Source organism: Candida dubliniensis, chromosome 1 (assembly GCF_000026945.1).
Source record: "Candida dubliniensis CD36 chromosome 1, complete sequence".
Classification (NCBI taxonomy): Eukaryota; Fungi; Ascomycota; class Pichiomycetes; order Serinales; family Debaryomycetaceae; genus Candida; species Candida dubliniensis.
In genome coordinates, this window is record NC_012860.1 from 1,056,349 (window position 1) to 1,078,797 (window position 22,449).

The 22,449-nt window shown below is 32.1% G+C and overlaps 6 protein-coding genes across 6 annotated transcripts; 1 reads left to right on the forward strand and 5 right to left on the reverse strand. All coding sequences in view use genetic code 12, as the record gives it.

Moving 5' to 3' along the window:
- Positions 1-373: 373 nt before the first annotated feature.
- Positions 374-1,321, reverse strand: CD36_04670 (conserved hypothetical protein; the record flags this gene model as incomplete). Its single annotated transcript, XM_002417091.1, has 1 exon — positions 374-1,321. One exon carries the CDS (start codon positions 1,319-1,321, stop codon positions 374-376), a length of 948 nt encoding a protein of 315 aa, XP_002417136.1.
- A 4,117-nt stretch (positions 1,322-5,438) lies between these two features.
- Positions 5,439-9,476, reverse strand: CD36_04680 (ribonuclease P protein component, mitochondrial precursor, putative; the record flags this gene model as incomplete). The annotated part of the gene is made up of 1 exon (XM_002417092.1): positions 5,439-9,476. The coding sequence occupies one exon, from the start codon at positions 9,474-9,476 to the stop codon at positions 5,439-5,441; it is 4,038 nt and encodes a 1,345-aa protein (XP_002417137.1).
- Positions 9,477-10,646: 1,170 nt separating this feature from the next.
- CD36_04690 (uncharacterized protein) lies at positions 10,647-12,590 on the reverse strand (the record flags this gene model as incomplete). Its single annotated transcript, XM_002417093.1, has 1 exon — positions 10,647-12,590. The coding sequence occupies one exon, from the start codon at positions 12,588-12,590 to the stop codon at positions 10,647-10,649; it is 1,944 nt and encodes a 647-aa protein (XP_002417138.1).
- An 831-nt stretch (positions 12,591-13,421) lies between these two features.
- Positions 13,422-17,396, forward strand: CD36_04700 (eukaryotic translation initiation factor 3 135kDa subunit (eIF p135), putative; the record flags this gene model as incomplete). Its single annotated transcript, XM_002417094.1, has 1 exon — positions 13,422-17,396. The coding sequence occupies one exon, from the start codon at positions 13,422-13,424 to the stop codon at positions 17,394-17,396; it is 3,975 nt and encodes a 1,324-aa protein (XP_002417139.1).
- Positions 17,397-18,095: 699 nt separating this feature from the next.
- On the reverse strand, positions 18,096-19,592 carry CD36_04710 (conserved hypothetical protein; the record flags this gene model as incomplete). Its single annotated transcript, XM_002417095.1, has 1 exon — positions 18,096-19,592. One exon carries the CDS (start codon positions 19,590-19,592, stop codon positions 18,096-18,098), a length of 1,497 nt encoding a protein of 498 aa, XP_002417140.1.
- A 688-nt stretch (positions 19,593-20,280) lies between these two features.
- CD36_04720 (spliceosomal U2AF small subunit, putative) lies at positions 20,281-21,399 on the reverse strand (the record flags this gene model as incomplete). Its single annotated transcript, XM_002417096.1, has 1 exon — positions 20,281-21,399. One exon carries the CDS (start codon positions 21,397-21,399, stop codon positions 20,281-20,283), a length of 1,119 nt encoding a protein of 372 aa, XP_002417141.1.
- Positions 21,400-22,449: the final 1,050 nt, after the last annotated feature.

The following is a 22,449-nucleotide window of genomic DNA, read 5'->3' on the forward strand; positions in this document are numbered from 1 at the left end:
ATACTTTGTCGCCAGAAATAGATTTACTTACCAGTAATTATCATATTTGAAGTTTGTACTAGCAGTGTTATAAAGAGAATTTATTTATTAAGATCGCTATCCAAAATAGAAAAGTTATGAAGAAGGCATAAATACGGGTATTTAAAAATATATCAATAATTAAAATCAAAACAAAATAACTGGTTGCCAATAAAACCATAAAGTTTTGCTAGCCAGTTTCTCTAATAGAAATCGAAAATTAAACCTAAAATAAAATTATTATTTCTCAAGATTAAATCCGTCTATCCTCTAGATAGATATGGACTGGGTTAAATTAACTTAAGCAAATAACAAAAAGGGGGGGACTGGAAAAAGTAGAAACTAATCAGTCCAATTACAAGTCAATAGTGGCTTGAGCACCAACTTCGGCTTGTACAAGGTCTAAGACATTAGCACCAATGTCAGCAGCAACAGTGTCTCTTTTAGCGGAGGCACTTACATCAGCACCAATACCAAGTTGGACAAGGTTTAAAATGTTGGCAGCAAGTTGGGCAGCAATATCAGCATCAAGTCTTTTAAGGTCAACTTTAGCATCAGCACCAATACTGGCTTGGATAAGATTTAAAATATTAGCAGCAATATCGGCAGCAGCAGTGGCGTCTGCTCTCTTAGCAGCAACATTTACGTCAGCACCAATACCAAGTTGAATGAGGTTCAAGATATTGGCAGCAAGTTGAGCAGCAACATCGGCATCGAGTCTTTTAAGGTCAACTTTAGCATCAGCACCAATACTAGCTTGGATAAGGTTTAAAATATTAGCAGCAATATCGGCAGCAGCAGTGGCGTCTGCTCTCTTAGCAGCAACATTTACATCAGCACCAATACCAAGTTGGACAAGGTTCAAGATATTAGCAGCAAGTTGAGCAGCGATATCGGCATCGAGTCTTTTAAGGTCAACTTTGGCATCAGCACCAACACTAGCTTGGATAAGATTCAAAATGTTAGCAGCAATATCGGCAGCAGCAGTGTCTCTTTTAGCAGAGGCACTTACATCAGCACCAACACCAAGTTGGGCAAGGTTCAAAATATTGGCAGCAAGTTGAGCAGCGATATCGGCATCGAGTCTCTTTGATTCTTCAACAACAAATTCGTCTCTCTTGGCGGTGACATTCACATCAGCACCAATACCAAGTTGAATAAGATTCAAAATGTTGAGAGCAAGTTGAGCAGCTACATCAGCATCGAGTCTTTTGTCGACTTCGGTGGTTGATTCTTGTGGGATAACAGTGGCTTGAGTGGATAAAGCAAATAATCCTAAGGTGAAGACTTGAGTGAATTTCATTGTGTCGAGTTGATACTAATAGTTGAAAGCGAATGGGATGTTAGTTAAAGTAGAATGTGATTATTCCTCTTTTGTTTGTTGATGATAAGAATCGTGAAAAAAAAAATATTCAAGTTCATGGAAGATTATAGGTGATATTTATATTTGAAATTTTAATACTTGTCCATCTTCAAATTGTTGAAAAAACAGAAAGAAACAAAAAAAAAAAAAAAACAAATGGAAATAGATATTCCAATACCTTTCTCTTATTTTCACAATCATCATTGTTAAAAATGTGGTATATTAAATCCTATTGTCTATTGGGCGTCCATCACAGTATAATGGTGGCTGCCATAGTTTTGTTCCCTATATTTTTTTCATTAATATTGCAAAAAAAAAACAAAGACAAAAGTGAACACAAAGACCCACAAAAACTAAAAACTAAAAACTAAACTTTTTTACCGTCAAGCACAGTGAAAAGAAGACACAAAGTTGATAGCACTAGTAGTGGAGTTAAGAGACTAAACCTACTGCCAAATAGTTGGAATATACTTTGATAGAATCCAATTGTATGATCTTAGGTTATTCTTTTTATTCTTATTTCCAAGTCCATTTAGCAACACTATTTTATTTGATCGTGTTTATTTGTTTTCATTTCCTTATCAGCAGTTGATGAAGTTAGTGATATGTAGAGCAAGGAAACAGTTAAAGTATTACTGTTTTGAAAATAAATTTCCTGTTTCTGTATCATCACGTATAAGAAGCTTCTATCAAACAGCCGCCACGTATGACGCCAAAAATAATAAGAACAATAAAAATACAACATATATTGAATTATTGAACTTATTTTTAAAATTGTTGGCTTAATTCAAATCAGCATAGGGTTACTACAATTTCAGGTTGTCTAAGCTGCAATTGGATAGTAATACACCAATTCGAATTCATCATTTCATCTATTAAAAGTGCTTGCCTGGTTGTGCAATAAAGCTATTTACAATCCAGTATTGTGTCTATGGGGGGATGGGTACTATGACTTTGTAAATCTATCTTGTTTTGATTTTCCACGTTAATGTCAATATGATCAGTCACGCCTGTATAATAATAGCGTTCTATTTTGGTGGCGTCAAGCTTTTGATTGTTTGATCTGCAGTAGACCAATAACAAGGGCGCATTGTATATGGTTCTTTTTATTTCTATTTGATGCTTTCAACAAACGATACTGTATTGTGTTGCACGTGCAAACAAAAATAGTAAATATATGGGTTTCTATCTACTATTTCATTTGTCTAACCATTTAGTCTTGCAAAATATACGCTACTCACGTGTGTATGTGGATTAACTGGGTGGGTATTGGTAATGGTAATTGTTGTGGTTTAATACAAAGTTGTTTTTTGTTTTTTGTTGTTGTTGTTGTTGCTTTTTTTTTTGGTGTGTACACACATTTTCATATTAATTTAATTTACCTGTTGAGCATCATTGTGATATTCATTGAGCTAAATTAGGTGAAATAAAGCGATGAACTTTACGTCTATTGTGTTGGTTTAGTTATCTTTGAAATTTTCAATAAACAGCTTCACCAACAATGATTTTTTTAAATTCATAATCGCGACTAATAATGAAGAACAATTAAGAAGAGTGTAAATCTTAAAATTCACCTAGTAATTTATTATTTGAACAATAATAACCACTAAGAGTGATTTTATTCTAAAGAAGATCGTAGTAGCAATCGAACAACTCTACCACGTACTATTAGAGGCAAGCTTTGTGTTCTGAAAATTACTATATTCACCGACAAAATTGAAGGGGATAATGATTAGCCAAATAAGGTTAAGCATATAACAAGATTACCCTTACACCAAGAAAAACTGGTATTTCGAGCCTTGGGATTTTCAGTCCACAAATCCTACCAATGTTTAAGGGGGTCACAAGACAAAGGCACCGATGTAGGTCCCAAGAAAATGAGTTTTGGTACCTTTTACAGGAGGGCCCGTCAAGCTTGTTTCAATTGCCCAATTTATCAGGCAATTTCTTCGGTAATAATATCCCACAAACGTAAATAAATAAACAAATGAGATAGATAGATAAATAAATCAGCAAAATCACGAAAATAATAATGTCATATATTTATTGTCGATTAATTGGGAACAATACATCAACCTCATATTCTTATATAATTAATGATCGTGTTATCACCACAAAACTGGGAATCTTATCAATATTGACAATTATGAGCCACCAGTTGCACAAAAGTAGTCAATGTTTCCTGTGGTACAAAAATCAAATTTTACTAGTACTTTGTTCCTTGTAAACTAGTTTATTACCTTAGCCGACAATTAGTATTGTATTCTTGTTTGCGTCCCTGCTTTCGTTATTTTTTTTTTTTTTTTTTTCGCAATTTCCACTTTTCAAGATTTCCGTTAGCGCCTTGAACATTGGATGAATTAGAGTTAATGAAGTTAAGCCTTGGGGAGAGGGCGCCTACCTTTTAAACTTGAATGAAATTCTGACTACATTTCACGTGTTGAGTTATTTTGTTTATCAGTATCTCTTCAACAATTTGTATTATGGGTAATTGTTCCTAGTAAACTTATTTAGCTTATTGTTCTCATTTTCAAGTGTTCGTCAACGAATAAAACTCTGAAACAAGATCAATGTGATGGTAGAACAAAGACATTAGAAAACTGGAATAAGAAGAAACTGAAACAGCAACGCAACTATAAAACATTAAAGCTTATATTTACATAGACATTGACGAATAGAATATAAGTTTTAAAGACTTATTTGGACTGTGGATTTGATGGTCCGCCTTGAATTTCAAAAGTTGTTGGGTGGCTTTTTTTTTTGTCGCTTTATTTTTTTCGGTATATTTTCGATACATTTTTCATTGTAAAGTTTATTCGAAATTAAACTTCTACTACCAAGGCTCATTGGAACATATTTTTATACTTTCAATAATTACTTGGAAGGTAAATTAGTATTGTCCTTTTTCTTTTTGGGTTTTATTTGGTCTATAGTTTTATGAATTCGAGAAATTAATAGTTTCTCTCTATAGTTGTTGTTATCTCTGATTTCCAGATTCACGCCAAGAATATGGGGAAAAAATTACTTTATCTTTTATTGATTTGGATTGATAGCAATTCTAATTAGAATTGCGATAGCGATGATTGGATGATAACAGTATATTGGTGAACCAATCGTGTTGAAGTATTTTTTTCATCATTGCGAGGGAGTTATCTAATTTCAACTAAACTTTACAGGATTTAGTTTGACTCTTTCGTTAACACCGACGAAAGATTCAATATTCTTTCCGACTAAAAACAAAATGCAACCATCTGTATTTAGAAGAATGACAAACGCTCAAAACAGAATTTTAACAATACAAAAAAACTGTGGAATTGTGGAATTAGGGAGTTTCTCGTGGTGTGTATAATTATTAAGAAATGTTGCAACCATAACTAAAAGTTTTTGCTACCAATAATATAATTGCATTATTGATAAGAATTACTAAAAATTCGTGTCAAATTTGGGTACATATTCTACGGTTCTATTTTTGCTTTTTTAATTTTAGTCTTAAGTGGTTATGATACCATCAATTCCACGTCATCTCCTACGTCAACCTAAAAAATTCTCCACAATTTGGGGATTTCCTTCTCTCCATATGTATTTTGAAAGTGAGAATCGCGCCTACGAATTTTGTAAGAGCAAAAAGAACTGGTCTAATGCAATGCAATGCAACTGGACTAAATTTTAGTCAAAGAGACAAAAGAATGATAACAATTGTTTTGATAATTGACAGAATAGCATTCATGCTAATCCAAAAAAGTTGATAGAATTAAAAGAAAAGGGAAAATAAATACATTCTTTTACAATGAAATATCGTTTCTATCGAATATATTAATTTATTACTAATAATAATAACAACCATACAAAATTATAATTGCTATACAAACATGCCCTTTATCCTGATAACTAAAAATAAAACCAATAAAATATCATCATGTATCCTTCGTGAATTAGTAACAATAGATAGTCACCAATTGTAAAATTAAAAAGAAAAAAAAAGTAAACAAACAAACAAATAAATAAATAAACATGGGAACTAATTGTGGAACTCGTGGGTAGTGGGTGGTGGTGGTGATTAGAAAAATCTAATCCCATTAGCGTGACAAAATTCATTAATCATAGAAACATTAAACTCATTCCCCAATTTCCTCATACTATAATATAATTCTTTCAATACTGTTAATTTCGATTTATATTGGAAAAGATCAACTTCAATAAAATAAAAAGTAACAACATCAGCAAATTCTCCATCATTTATAAAACGATTTAATATAACCGTTAAAAGATCTGATTTGATCTCGGTTAAAAATCTAATGATTTTCATAAAATTCTCCATTGAAACAGATCCCAATCGTAAAATTTTACACAATTTAATTGTATCAATAAACTTATTCATCAATTGTGTTTGATTATTGTGATAGGGCAACAACTCAATTAAAACGGAAATCATTTGACCAAATAATTTTTGGGTGTCAATTTTGGTTTCATTGGATTCGATGATTGTGACCATTTCATCAAATTTCCGTGCTGTTAACAATGAAGTTGCTAAAATGTAAGTTGATTCAAAATTACCAGTTCTATACGGCTTTATAGATTCTGATGATTGTAAAGAACACAATACATGACAAAAAGATACCAATTCTTGTAAAGTAATTGAACCTTTATCAGCGAATTTAGAATATTTGTTTATAATTTGTCTGGCAGATAAATCTCCAGATTTTAAATCATATCTCAAACATAACTCATGTACTTTATTAGAAGGAGTGATATTCAATTCTTTGAAGTTTGTTTGAAACTTATTTAAATCAAAATTTAAATCTGCTTCTAATAATAAATGGCCCAAAGGTGCAGGTAAATTTCCTTCCATAGAATCAATTATAGATGCAACCTTTTCATGTTGTTTAACACTGACTAAATAATTCAAGTATGCAATAATCCATTCAGTATTACGATTAGTTTGGTAAATTGTTTGGAAAAATGAATCATTAGCAAAAATCTCATGATCAATTGTATCTTTCATTTTCAAACATGTTTGGAATAAAGTTATTAACAATTCATTATCATTGTAAATCTTATTCTCTTTAACAAATATACCCACTCCATTAATGACTGGTTCAAAATTGTATTTAACCAATCTTTTCAACAATTCAAGTTTCTTAGATTCTTCACAGTTTGTCATCCAAATACGTTGCAAAAATTCTTGTATTTCAAATTGAGAATTAAAATTATCTAAAAATTCAAAATTAATAATTATATTCCAAGTTGCAAAATTGAATTTATGGTTTTTATTGTACAACTCTAAAAATCTCGGTAATCCTTTGTCAAAATTTAGATTCAATAAATAGCTTAAATCGATATCACATGTTAAGTCCGGTTGAATATCTGATTCAAATGTGGATAACAAATCCTTACTATTTGATAAAACGTGGTCGTGGTCTTGGTCTCGGTTTGAAATTTGCAATTGTGCTAATCTATGATCCCTATCCATTTTGATATCTTGTAAAAATTGTGTCATCTCTGGGGTTAATTCAATGTATGAATTTTCTGAATCTTCAAATTCGTCAATAACAAGAGTTTCAAATTCAACAATTCTCATGTATAATTCTTGCAGTTCGATGGGGAATCTGTCGTCGAATTTCATTAACTCACGTACCACTAATGTCAATCCATAAATATTATCAGTTTGTAAATTAAATGATTCAACTGCTCGGTTGATAAATGGACTATTGAGCAATAAATTAACATTGTATTTGATAACAGCAAGAACAGCACGTTCATCATTTGCCAATATTTCAGGAACTTTGACTGTAAGAAATTGAACAAAATGAGATATGAAATCATTTATATCAGTAGAAGTCTTATAATGTTTAGCTTGAGTTTCCATAACTTGCCATAATAAACCAAAATAATATTGATTGAAATATTCTTCATCAGTAGTATTATGAAGTACAGCATTATATAAATAATGGAAAGTTTTATTCAATGTGTCCAAATCAGCAATCAAATGTTCCTTTACCAAAATTTCTTTAATCAATTGGAATGCATGTTCGTGATCACTTTCATCAAGACTTTGTGAAAGCAACACATCACGACATGCCTTACCATTGTGTTTCACCATTTCCATAGTTGAAGTATTTTGATAATCAGTCCTTACCATAACACGATTATACACTGACCACATTTCATCATGCATGCCATTTTCAGCCAATTTTGTAATCATGTAATTATAGAACCTAACGGGGAAATCCGGCAAATAGGCAACAGAATTGAATTTGACTAATAATTCATAACCTTTGGCTAAATCGTTGGTTTTCATAATAAATGCTTTGAGGAAACTACCAATCAAATTACTGATTTGGTGTTTGGATGGTCTATATTTGAATTGTAATGATTCTTTATAATCAAGTAAAACATCATCTAATAATTGACTAGCTTCCGTAATAAAATCATTATTCACCAAAGAAGCAATGACTTTCTTATAAGCAATAAATGGATTAACTTTACCAAACAGTTTATATTTAGTGTAAGCAGATTCAATCACTTGATATGTCTGTTCTTTATCTAATAATCCAAATTGTGTAAAATACTTGGATAATTCGAGTATCAATAAATAATAGTCTTTATCGGAAACTCTTGCAACTTGAATCAGATTAACAAATGGTTCAATAATTTGTGGTGTAATCAATTGAGGATAATTGTATAATAATCTGAGCAAATCGGGTAACAACGCTTGTAAATCTAATTGATTAGAAATTGATGTGAACAATTCAAGACAAATCTGGGCAAATTCTTGAGATTTTCCATGGACTTCATTGTATTGTAAAATATTATCTGTTGGTATATCTAAGCATTGTAAACTACCATTTAATAATGCAGTTACTACTATATTGTAAGTCTCTTTGTTGGGCTTAATACCAGCAGCAAGAATATCTTGATAAACTGTCAACAACACAGTTAATTTTCCTTCTATAGAGTCTAAAGTTAACTCACTATTCAAACTTCTGTGTAAGATAGATTTGAGTACAATATTGTATACGTCAATTGAAGGCAATTTCAAATCGTTTCGTTTCACAGCCTGATACAATGGATATATAATATTTAAATCGTCAGGACTAGAATAAGTATCAAATACAGATACTATTTTCGACACTTTGGAAGCTAAAAAGTCTTGTTCAAAAGTATCAACAGTTATATTTTCTTGTGATGGTGGTTGTGATTGTTTTTGTTGTTCAGCAACAGTCTTAATCTCGTTGCTTTTTTGTTGCTGTTGTTGTTGTTGCTGATGGGCAAGTGTTGCAAATGTCCTTTTAACAATACCAGTTGTGAAAACATTGGATAATTGTGGGCTAACTATAGTAGCAAGTTCTTGTTCTTTTTGATTGGAGATTGCACCATTTTTGGCAACTGTTGCCAATCTGATAAACGAAGCAAACGAATAATTGAAGGGTTTATATGCAAAGGAAGAAAATAATTTAGATGAAAATTTCTTGATACCATCAAGGTTGATTTGGGTGTCGACCATAGCTTTGGAAATCAAAAATTTGGCAGTGAATCCAATCAAAAGCAATTTCATATGGAAACCATGATGATGTGGACAGCGTCTTCTATGGTAATGGTTTCGTCCATTATTGTCGGAATTCTGTCTTCTGTTATATCTGCCCATAAAGCAGTTGGCAATATGATGGCTGCGGTGGTGGTGGTTGTAGTGGGGATGATTTCTAGCGAAAAAGATCTCAGAATTTAAGCTCTTATGGCCCAATATTCTATCACTGGTTTCTAGTTGTTTTAAAATCATATGCTTGATGTATTTCTCGTGATCCTTTTGTTGTTGTTGTCTTTCGGAATCATGATTATACATGGAATAATATAACCCATAATGTCCATCTGATATCGTTAAAAACGATTTTGATCTATTAGAAGTGTTTCTTTGTGACCTGAACCACCATTTGGACTTGTAAAAATTTTTATTGTAATTAGATATCAGGTTCTTGAAGAAATGATGTCGATTCAAATAAGGATAAGAACTTCGGAAAAAGTGATGTCTAACTTCTGATCTGCATGATGATGATGATAATGAATACTTGGCAAACCGTATAAATGATTGAAACACCATTATTCACTTGATTCAGAAGACTAAACTAAAAAAAAAAAAAATAAACCAATAAGAATTCAAATATAAATGTATAGCGAAATCTATTTCTTTGATTGTTGTATATGTGTATTATATTTTCATTAAAAATATGAATAATTAGTTAAAGTGTGAATATATAAATAAATAATACGAATGTCTTGTCTTGTCTTGTCTTGTCTTGTCTTCCTTCCAGTTCTTTGAAGGAGTTGTTTGTTGTTAAAGATGTGGAAACAAAATATAGAACGGGGAAGAAAAAAAAAATTTTCAAATTGTATGGGAGAAATGATTGGACTCTATATAAAGACTTCGCTATTGTATATATTTCGTTTATTATTTGTTCCAACCCACAAGAGAATAGCGAACGAAAAATTAAAACAAAAAAAAAAAACGGAGTCATTACAAAGCCATCACTTTTGTGTAGGCTGCCACTAACAATAAATACTTTTACTCAGGCGTTTTATTTTACAAATGGTATGATTGGTTAATTGAGTCCTCATAGTACAGTTGTTGAAAATGAAATAGAAATTAAAAAGCTTAAGAACGAAGCAAATGAGTAAAGACCTGATTCGCCACTAGACCAGACGAAGAAAAAAAATACTGAAAAAAAAAAAAGAGGGAAATGAGAGAAGAGGGTCACAATTAGGGAAAGTTAAAATATTATAATACTATTCTTGGCCAATCCAATCTTTCTTCTTCTTCTTTCTTCAGTTTTCTGTTGGGAGTGGCGGTGATAGTACCAGTTGGTTGTTGTTTATGCCCGTTTTCTTTCATTTATTTCCCATTTCTTCCGGTCGTTTTTTTTCTTGTCCCATAAGAACAATTGTAGCACAGAATTGATTGACCAATCAGATAAATGCATTTTTACGGAATCGAAATTGATGAGTCATGTGCAGGAAATGATGGAGCAAGACAACAACAACAATACAAAGAAAAATTATTATGTGCTGATCTCCATTTGGGGATGCGGATTTATTCATTGTTCATTTTTCTTCTTCTTGTTGTATTGTTTGCGGAGTTTGAATTCAGTGGTAGTGTTCAACTGCCTAAAAAAGAATAGACAAAGTAAAGAAGATCCAACTGGTTGCTAAAAGTTCTTCAAAAACCATTTACTTTTTAATTTTCTATAAATTACTTAAATATTGCTAGACCTATTTAATGTTCAATCAATGAAAGTTCTAATGCTCTTCTGAGTTCTTCATCCATTTCTTCTTCATCTTGCTGACCTTCACCAACAAGTTCTTCTGGTGTTAGCAACGATTCATTCACTGATATTTGACTGGCATCTCGACTATTGTTCATGCTTTCGCTCAATGCCAACGCCATCATCAACTCTTCGTCTTCGTCTTCGTATTTATTCCCATTGTATTTGTCTAATAGCCTGTCTGCATGTGACTGTCGATGTTTTTCTTCATCATAGTCTTCAAGTCCATCTCTAATCTTTTTCACCGATTCATTTTTGCCACGATTATTTAAACTCTTTTGCATTTGTCGCCTTTGTGGTTGTTTACCTGGTGGTTGTTTGATTTCGCCAAATTCGAAATATTGAACAGCATCCCCACATATAATAATTCCATTGTTGTCAGTTTGGCTTGGATTCAATTGAATTGACGATATCGGTACTAAGGAATTATGCATATGTTGAAATCTTGCTGGATATTTGATTGATATTTCTCTAATAAACTTCCCTGTAAAGACATCATATACATTGGTGAGCCCATTATATCCACCAATTGCCAACATGGTCCCGTTCATTGCAAAAGATGTAATTTCTAATAAATTGTGTCGTGCTATTGCATGATTAAGTCCATGAGAATATTTTTTGTGATCTAATTCAGGATAAATTTGAGTAATAGGAGTGATCAACACTGAATCCTCTCTTACATTCCAAATGATTACACTGCCATCAGATAACAAATTACCATATAGTAATCCATCTTGTCCAACAACATATGTATTTCTGTTGAAAAACTTATTGGAAGTGGCAATTTGAAATCGGGAATCTATTACTTCGACATTTTGGTCTAATTTCATTTCACGATGACTATGATTATCAAAATAAAATACCTGGATGTGTGATTTATAACATATTATAACTTTCTTAGTCCCATAATCAACATCCAATTTATTTTTCAGCCTTATCAACAAATCATATTCTAAAGGTTCATTTTCATTGATTATAAACCCCAAATCAATTTTTGATATAATCTCTTCTGCTTGATAATCAATCACAAATATATGACGATCTGTATTGACAATTATATGTTTTTTAAAATCGCTTGATATATTGTATATCACTTCCTCTAATCTGAACTCTTTTACAACTTTACCCTGTAAATTCCAACACCTTAGATTCCCATTATACGACCCACTAATTATCAAATCTTTGTTCATAATGATATCCATTATGGGACTATCTTCCATAGTATCAAATTTGGTGACACTTGACCTTTGAGACGCTGATGTCGAAGTATACAAGTTTTTAAGTATTACTTCTCCATTTTTCATCCCTGTCACTAAATAATTCCAATTAATATCAAAACACAACACATCGGTCAGAAACCCACTAATACTTCCTGGTATAAATCCTTGATTTTTGCCATCTGATAATTTTCCAATGGATATATTGTTGTATCGTTTATCATACGTTAAAATTTTATTCATACCGAAATCAACCATTGTAATATCATTAAATCGATGTTCATTGTTGATAATTTGGTATGTTTTGTGTACCGATATCCCACGTTTCCAATTCTTATTAACTTGTAATCGTGTGAAATATTCATTCATCCAATTCAGTGATTGTGATAGTGAAGGGAAACTAGAAGATGTAATGGGGATATTAAATCTTAATTGGAAGGATTTCATCCATAGCTCTTTATCATTAATTATATAATTCCAGTTTTTGCATACTAGTCTTAATGTGTTGAGATATATAGGATCCAAATTAGTAAATATCTGGATGAGTATTTCTGGAGGGAGATCATTGATGGTTAATTTAGGATGTTTTGGTACTTGGTTGTTTGGTTTATGAGATGGTTTGATTATAGTATTACCAAGCGAATCTTGTGTGTGATCTTCCTCCTTTAAGCTAGACATTAATTAGCTGTTGATTATGCTTTATCAAGAGCAAAAAAAAGCAGTTGGATTGTTGGTAAAGATTGCCATTCGGTTTTATTATATAGGATTCATTTTCTTTTATTTTTTTTTTTTTTTTTCGGTGTAACGTGTGTACATGCGTGAGTGGTGCGTGTAATGTGTGAGTGCGGTGATGGGCGGTAACAACAACAACAACAACGATTCTAATTAATAAGAGAAACACTGCATATAGTAGAACCACGTTTTACAATAGATAAACTCTTTGGTTGCTGGAAAAGAAGAAAAGTTGGGATATTTTTTCTGGTTGTGTATAGCTTCTACAGGCTCCAATTTGGAGAGTCATTTTGAAATTGTTTGTATTAATCAACATTTGGGTGCTTCAATTTTTAGTTCTTTTTTGCCAATAATTTTGGACAAAACTTGTACCACTTGGAGTAATTATAACTTATAGGATGTGTTTCTATAATTTAAAAATGTAAATCACTTAAAATAAGATACATCCCGCGATATCTAATTAGATTAACTGAATTTCAGAGGGGTTTGCCATTTGTTGAACAGTGGAATATCAGGTTCATATTTTGCATCAACACCAAAAGTTTAATAGAAAAATGCTACCATCTGTGGGCGGGAAAGAATTGGCCCCGCGCCCCAGAAATTAACCAACAAATTTGTTAGTGAAAAATTTTTCTTTCTTTCAAGACCCCAATTTTCAGTTTTCAATATTATACAAGAAAATTTTTTTTCCTCTTCCTCTCCGTTTGTATAAAAACACAGTTGTTCCCATTCTTGTATAAATTAATAATATTCACTTTACTGTGTTTCTAATCAGAAATGTCTACTGAAGAAAAGATTGAAGAAACACAGCAACAACAGGACCCAGTTCCAGCTAAGGAACTCTTGTTGAAAGTCCAATTGCCCGCTTTTTTCAATGTTGGTGATGATTTAACTATTCCATCAAGTTACGAAGAAAATATTACTGATTTAAAACAAGCTTTAAATATAATTGTTGTATGTAGAAACTTGACTAACTATTCAATATTGATTAAAGGAATTGATATCGTTGAAAATTTTGGTGAAATGATTACTTTTGAACAAATTATTTCTCATTTTGAATTAGGTGAGGAAGTATCGGAATTGAAGATTGTCATCAAAGAAAAATCATACAATTTGGCAAATATTTATGAACAAATTAGTAGATTTAGAGAAGTCATTGGGTTGCATTACATTGATAAGATTTCAAATGACATTGGCTCTTCCGGTGGTGTTTCTAAATTTAATGGTATACAATTAGATGATATTAAACCTAAAGAACCAAAGGAAAAGTCAACTAAAGAAAACAAAGAAGAAGAAGGGGAAGAGAAACTGAAACAACAAGAAGAAATATCTATTCTGCAAGAAGAAGTTTCCACCATTTCTGATTTTGCTAAACAATTCACTTCCGAATCATTTGATGGTGATTTCACTAAACTTACTAATTTTGATGAAGTCAATGGTAAAATTAAAATTCCAATCAAATCTTTAACTATTTCTCAATGGTCTCCAGTTCCACCTTTCCAACAAGCAAAAGGTGATTTATTATATTTGTCTTTACAAACTTTAGAACATGAAACATTTAATGTTACTTGTCATTTTTCAGGATTTTTCGTCAACAAGTCATCAACTGTTAATTTCAACCCAGCTATCAAAGTCAATGAAAAGGGTAAATTCAATAAATCATATTTGTTATATGATTTAATTTCTCAATTGTCCCCACTTTTCAGTAAAACAATTGCTGAAAATGAAGTCAATTTATCTGATTCGACAAAATATCCAGAAACATATTTATTACCAGGAAACTCATTCCCAGCATATCCATGGTTAGTCAATGAAAAAGACCTTAAAAACGTTCCTGATTTGTCTAGATCTCAATTATCATCTCTTATTAATGGTGTTGATGGGGCTGATTATATCAAGGATTGGAATAATGATATTCAATCAATTAAAGAATTACCAGCAACTACAGTTCAAGAACGTATTATTCGAGAAAAATTGGTTCAGAAATCCTTATTTGAATTCAACAAAACTGCTACCGAAACCGCAATAAATATCATTAAGGGAAATATTACCCCTTTAAATCCTGATGAAAGCTCGGATAGATTTATTTATTTAAGAAATGGGATTTTTTATTCTAGTGGTACTTCCACAGTTGATGGATTTGAAACTACTGGAGGTGAAGAAGCTTCTAGATATGTTGCATCTAAAGATTTAACTGGTATCAAATTGATCAATCGTCATGATATTAGAGGTATTTCTAGTTTGGTCACTTGTATTGTTGATTATATGGGTAAAAGAGTTGTTTGCCAAGCTCCTGTTCCAGGTATTTTAGATACCCCTGTAGTAACATCAACTGATGGTGAAACTGAAGAACCAGTGGAAAAAGTTGTTTATGGTTTATCAAGTGATGGCACTAAAATCCTTGAAGACAAAACATTTGAAGAATCATTGAAACTAATTGGGGAATTTTTCCATTTGAAACCTCATCAAGTTCAATTATCTGATGATGTGAAAACTGAATCTAAATTAGTTGTTTCAAAAGATACTAAAGGATTAAAGGGAACTGATGGAAGAAAATATGTCATTGATTTATACCGTACTACTCCTCGTGATATTGAATTTATTGAACAACATTTCAAATTAGATGATGAAACTTCCTATCCTCATGGTGAAGCATTAATTAGACATGAAGCAGTTAATGAATGGTGGAGACGTAAAGTTGCTGTATTATTCAAAAAGGAAACAGAAAATTTGGAAAAAGAAGGTAAATTGGATAATAAAGATCAAGAAAATAAACCACAAATTGCCATTCCTACAGATAAAGTTGTTTTCAACCCTGATTCATTCTCCACTGAGAATGAAGATGAACAAGATCGTGAAGAAGTTAGAGAAATTTCCAAATTTATTAAAGAAAAATTGGTCGAAGAATTCTTGGATGAAATTAAAGATCAAGTTATTCCATTTGATGGTAAACAATTGACTGATGCTTTACATAGAAGTGGTATTAATATGAGATACTTGGGTTATATTGCTGAACGTTTGGTAGCCAACAAAGAAAAACATTTAGCCGATCTTGAAGAGCTTATCAAAGAAAATGAAGCACAAGCAGAAAAGAAACGTAAAGAACAAGAAGAAAAGGAAAACAAAGGAGAAGCTACCGAATCTGAAGACAAAAAGGAAGAGAAAGAAGAAGAAAAAGAAAAAGAAGAAGAAGAAGAAGAAGAAGAAGAAGCTCCAACCAAAGCTACTTACCAATTGACTTTGGCAAACTATTCTACTCTTCATAGAATCATTATTCAAGAAATGATTTCCAGAGCTGTTAAACATATCTTGAGAAGCTTAACTAAATCTCTTCCAAGTTATTTGGTTTCAACGGCAATTGCTCATTTCCATAATTGTTTACTTGGAGGTGCAATTAATTCGACACCACAAGTTGAAATTGACGAAATCTACAAGAGCTTCTGTTCAGAGTCGGAAATTGAATTCACTAAATTAACTCATGAAGATGTTATCCAATTGGTTTCTAAAGAAGTTTTTTCAAGATTTAGATACAATTTATCACAAGATTGGATTAATACTGTTCATTTACCACAATTGTTTAGAGAAATTGCATTTAAATATGGTATTCAATGGAAATCTCAAAATTATCCTTTCACCAAAGAAGAATTTGAAACCCATAACAAACAAATCCAAGTTCAAGTCATTGAAACCAAATCATCAAAAAAATCGAAAAAGAAAACTCAAGTTGCTACTAAAAAATCCATTGAACGTTCATCGATTTTCATTGCTGATGATATTGTTGGGTTTGTTCCAATTATTAAAGATTCAAGTTACAAGAGTACCATTGTTGATGAAATTTATAATAATGCTCGTTCTCATTTGGCCCAAGGCAACAAAGAAATGGGTATGGCATTATTTAATGAATTACTTGCCATTAATGAATCTATTTATGGTAAAGTCAATCCTGAAACTGCCAGATTTTATAATTTGGTTGCTCAAGTTTATCAAGAATTGGGTTATGATACCGAAGCTGCTTTGATTGGTCGTAAAGCTGTTATTTTATGTGAAAGATCATGTGGATTTGATTCTTATGATACTATTACTGCCTACATGAACTCGGCTTATTATGAATCTTCAAATGACCAATATTTGAATTCGTTGAAATTATACAAAGAAGCTATGAACACTTGGTCATTGGTTTATGGTAAAGATCATCCAACTTTGATCAACACATTGACTAATTTATCTGAATCATTACTTAAAATAAGAGCTTATGATAGTGCTCTTCAATTATTAGAAGAAGCATTAGAAATTACCAAGAAATTAAATGGTGAAATTTCCGAAATTACTGGATTCATCTATTACAGAATTGCCAACATTGTTGTTTCTTTGAATAAATTTAAAGAATCCAAGGAACTTTTCGATAAGGCATATGATATCTTTTTGAAATTATTAGGTCCAGATGATTCAATGACTAAACAAGTTGCTAAATATGTTTCCAGTGTTACATTGTATGTCGAGTATTTAAAAAGACAACAACAAGAAACACAAAAGAAAACTAAAACTAAAGTGACTTCTGGTAATAACACCAATAGCAACAACAATACCTCAACCATTACTCCAACTGCCAACAAAAATGGTAAAAAATCTAAGAAAAATAACACTCCCCCTCAACCAAATCCAGAAATTGCCAATCAATCCGTTGAGGAAATTTTGAGATTTATTGAAGGTAAACCACTGGGTTCTAAAAAATCCAACAACAAGAAAAAGTAAATAAAACAATATAGAATAGTTTGTATATACCTGTAAATAGATTACTACACCTTTTTCCTGTTTATCTCATTCTAAAGATTAGAATAAAGACGACAAAATGTTCTTGAAGATGGTGTATTAAGTAGAGTATTATAGTTGGCAACTTGAGAGTCAAAACAAGTGTTTAGTATCCAATAATGCGATACGATAACAACAATTAAATGTGTACATTATTTCTCTCAATTACCTAAATCTTAAACTAATATCAATTTCTAAAGAATTGATTCGCTATTTATGTGATGTTAACATATGTAAACATGTAGGTAGTAAGATGTTATAGTATAATTTCTGAACTATTAATTTAGTTATAGATGATGAATAGGTTCAAAAATCCGGACGAAGATTGTACTAAACGAGTCAACCCCAAAGCTTTGTTGCAAAATAGATAGCTAAGTCAAGTACAATGGTCAGAACAACATACTAGAAGACAAAAATGATCAGTGAAGACTTTTGTTTACAGTATCATTGTTTAGAATCGGTTGTATTTCTGTAATAGGAAATATATCAGTAAATAAAATTACTTCATTGTATTAGCCATCACTTGTTGTTGTGTATTCATGTATAAAGTTTATTTTGACGATAATACATATCTAGAGGGTGAAAAATTTTGAATGTATATAAGATTTATAAATAAAGAACTTTTTCTTTCCATACAGTCTATTAATGCTTATGACTATGTACATCATTGGAACCATTGATTTCTTCTTCTTCTTCTTGAGTTTTTACTTTCTCTTGTTCTTCTTCAACTTGTTCAAATTTAACAAAAATGTTTCTCACAAATCTATCATCTTGTCTAATCAAATCAGATAATCTTTTTTCGTATTGATTTAATGTTTTCAAATTAAGATTCTGGTTTGTAGTAGAAAGATTTATATGAATATTAGTATTAGCACCAGAAGACAACACCGATAATTGGTTTAATTTGAATTGTTTCAATTCATTATTCATTTGTAATTCATTATTAATGATTCCTTCAATTTTGTTGTATAATTCAGATCCGGGTCTTTCACCACGGTCAATCAATTCATTCCAAGCTTCTCTTAACGAATCGTAACCAGCTTTAATAATCAATATAGAAACACCAATACCACCAATTGAATCCAACCAAGCAACATTAAATAAAACTCCACCAGCAACAGTAAACAAGGCAACAACAGCAGTCAAGGAATCAACTCTATGATGCCAAGCATTTGCCACTAACACTTTTGAGTTGGTTTGAATTGCAACTTTCATTGTTTTACGATACAAGAGTTCTTTGGCAATAATTGACCCACCAGCCAACCAAGCAGCATTTATGTTAGGAATTTCTCGATGTGTAGTTATATTTGAAGGGTCAATGTGACCATGAGAATGGGCATCAGGTTGGGCTTGAACATGAGAATGGGAATGGGAATGATCATGACCAATATGAATGTGTGAAGCTATCTCATAAAGATGAGTTGGTAAGACAAATTCAAAAATTTGTAACAATGACGACCATCCAACTGAAATACCAGCAAATAAAAGAATAGCACTCACCAGAAATGCACCGACTGTTTCAAGTTTACCGTAACCTAAAGGAAACTTGGTTGCAGTTCCAACTTTAGCAGCTACATTGACGGTGGCCAACGTTAAAAAATCAGCAAGCATATCACTCACAGAGTGGATTGCATCTGCCACAAGCGCTTGTGAATGAAAGTAAACACCACCAACACCTTTGGAAATTGCCAATGTGACATTGACTAACAACCCAATCCAGGTAATTCTCACGGCTGGATTAGTTTTAATTGCAGAAGCACCTCCAGCTAAAAGTTCATTTGGCTCATGCATGGAGTGCTTGTGATGATGGAGCATACCTGCTGCAGAATGCGAGTGTAAATGTTCTGAATCATGACTATGACTATGTACATGACTATGGGAATCCTGACCAGATGGCGGTGGAGGGGTTTCTTTGGACAATTGGTTGTTTGAAGTTGACATTGTTCGTTGAAAAATTGAAAATGTTGAATAAAAATGACGCGATATTAATGCAGTTCTCGTACAGTTTGGACGAGTGGTAAGTTTAAGCCTAATATGAAATTGAGATAAAGTCCAATACAGCACTGTGTTGGTAGAAGATCTATAATATAAATAACGACTTAGGCTTGGTGAAGTCACTGACGAAAAATGATAATTCATTATGGGAAATAAATTTTCTAGTGTCCAAGTGTTAAAAAGTTAATACACATATAATGTATGTAGACTCTTCTTTTTTTTTTTCTGGTGGTGAGTAGTTGATGATGATAGATGTGTGAGGGAAAACCGACGAGAATTGAAACGTAATCTAAATTATCTGGGCGTATTGAGCATAAAACCAGAACCACTGTTTGCTTTTATACGTTCTCTAATTTCCCTCCTTGTTAAAAAAAAAAAAAAGGAACCCTGTACGAAAGTATATATTTGGTATTGATATCAGAAATATATGAATCCAACCAATAGAAAAGTCTGTAGAATAAACAATGTAGGAAAAGTTATAACCAATTGTGACATTCCGATTTCTTCCCTTTTCTCTCTCTCCAGTTTTTTTTTTTTGAGCTTTTTTCAATTTTTTTTTGTTTTCTGCTGCTGTTGCTCTTTTTGATTTCTGTTAATTATGCGATTTAACGGCAAAGCTATTGTGTCTCTTAACTTACGTATGTATAAACCTGTCAACACCCAATTATAATCATTCTGGGTTATATGATAATTTTTTTTTTCTTTCTTTTTTTTTTACAATTGGAAATAATTGATACTATAGTTTTAGTTAAACTTCCATTACTACTATTCTTCTACTGTAGATATTTCTATACACAAGTCACTTTTGGGGCATGGCACACGTCTTTTTTTTTTAAAACAAGTGTTCGAGAAATGCTGTTGTTGATCTTATGCTAATATTATTGACATTAACTTCATTGCCGTTAGCCATATTGCTGCCTGCACCAGATATAATTTCTCCTGGAACCTGTTTTTTCAACATTTCCAATCTCTTTAGTGTATAACTCTTTGATTGTGAGTCATAGAGAGACTTCTTCATTCCTTGTGTTGGTTGTTTGACATGCAAGTAATTACACGTTGCTCCACGGTTACAATGACCATGATCCCAAGCCAGACAATGTGCATCGGAAATACTATTTACAGGCGATAGCTCACTGTAGATTGGTCTCCCATTATACCATTCCTGATTCAATTGCAAGTTTGCGTTATATGCATCCTCATAATCATTGAACTTGACGTACACATGACCAGATAGATGGTTTTCATTTTCACACACAGCCATATCATTGATCTGGCCTAATTTAGCAATATGAACAAATATATCTTGGTAAAATAAATCAAAATCTTTCCGAATCTGTTCGTCGGTGAGGACAGGATGGCTTTCATCATGACTATGTTTTTCTTGGTTGATGCATGTCTTCTCCTGGCTGTGATTCGGCACTTCTGGTGTTGTATCTTGGTGTGCCAATTCTTCCTTCTCAAGTTCGCTTTGTTCCTCTTTACTTGATTCATCATGTTTGTCTTGCTGAGTAATTTTGGATTCTCCTTCAATGTCCTTTTCTTTATCTTTATCTATCAATGCTTCAGAAATTTTCTTCTTTATTTCATTAAGTTTCTTATTGTCTTCATCAACAGCAATCACCTCCTCGTTATCCTTAACATCATCTCTTGGCTCATGTTTGATCTTTGCATCAGCTTCACCATCTTTTTTGTTCTCAGTTTTCCGTTTCTTGGCCAGATGATGTTTTTTATTCGGTTTTAAATATTCTTCTAGATCAAATCGTGGATTTTGATAAAGGTTGGGAATTAATATAGTTTTCGTACTTGTTGGTCTCAAATGCTTTTTGGTGCATTTTTCGCCATGCCGACAAGCACCAATTCTCGTATAAAAGGAACACAAAACAGTTGACTTTAGTCGAGTCTGATTTCGATTTTGAGATTGAGATTGATATATTTGTTCAGTTGTATCCATAATGAATGTGGGTGTAGTTGTGTTTGATGAAATCTGAGTGAAATCGTTAAAAACTATCGATCAATCACACATCAGACAAACAGTTGATTATTTTTTCATTCATTATGTTTAGTTTTTTTTTTTCCCTCCACAAAAAGAAAAGTGGGTGTGTGCTACTATTTATTTAATTTGTCGTCTCACTACTACCACCACCACAACTTATTGTCCCGTATTGAACTTAATACCAATATGGAGACCCTAGACCCTGTTCCATGATAACAACGCCTTGAAAATTTTTCAAACTGAAAGCTGCGGGAGTGCAACATCGAGTGTATGAACAGAAATTCAACATGAAAGTAGAAAGGTCATATGACAAAACAAAAGCGTACATGGAGAGCTTCATTGTTGTTCGGCATAGTTGTCAAATGTTCAATTCCTTTTCCTTTTCCTTTTCTTTTGTTATCGTGAAAACAATTGATCCAGGCATCTACTTATTCTTCGATTTTTGGAAAATTATGGGAACCAAACGAGGCCTCTATTATACTTGGTTAATAAATACATATTTATCCAATTCTTGAAGTTTGTATTTTCTTTTAACGCGTCACTTATATGATTCTACTGTACAAGAATAAACACCATGCTATCAACGCGTTATGACACGCTAGTGAGTACTTGCGCAACACCTTGGATTGGTCTGGATTAGTTTGTTGTTGTTGTTGTTGTTGTTGTTAAATGCCGGGAAAGTATTGGTTCGTCTCTAAACGCGGATTTCATGAGTTTTGTAAAGAATTAGCGAACGACTATCACACTAATTTGGAGAGAAGAAGTACACATTGTTCAATAATATCTCAACAACAAAAAAAAAAGCAACAATTTGTACTTTCCACACATATCTACAGATCAATAAGAGAGATAATTAGTAGAAAACAGGTGAAAATGATTGATTAAAAAAAGACTATTCGCTTTAGATGTTCTTGAACTACAAAAGTATTAGATGCAGCATTCGTCAATTCTTCCATCAAACAATTTTTTTGGTGGTTGTGTACATCACCCCAAATCCTTCGTCTAGTC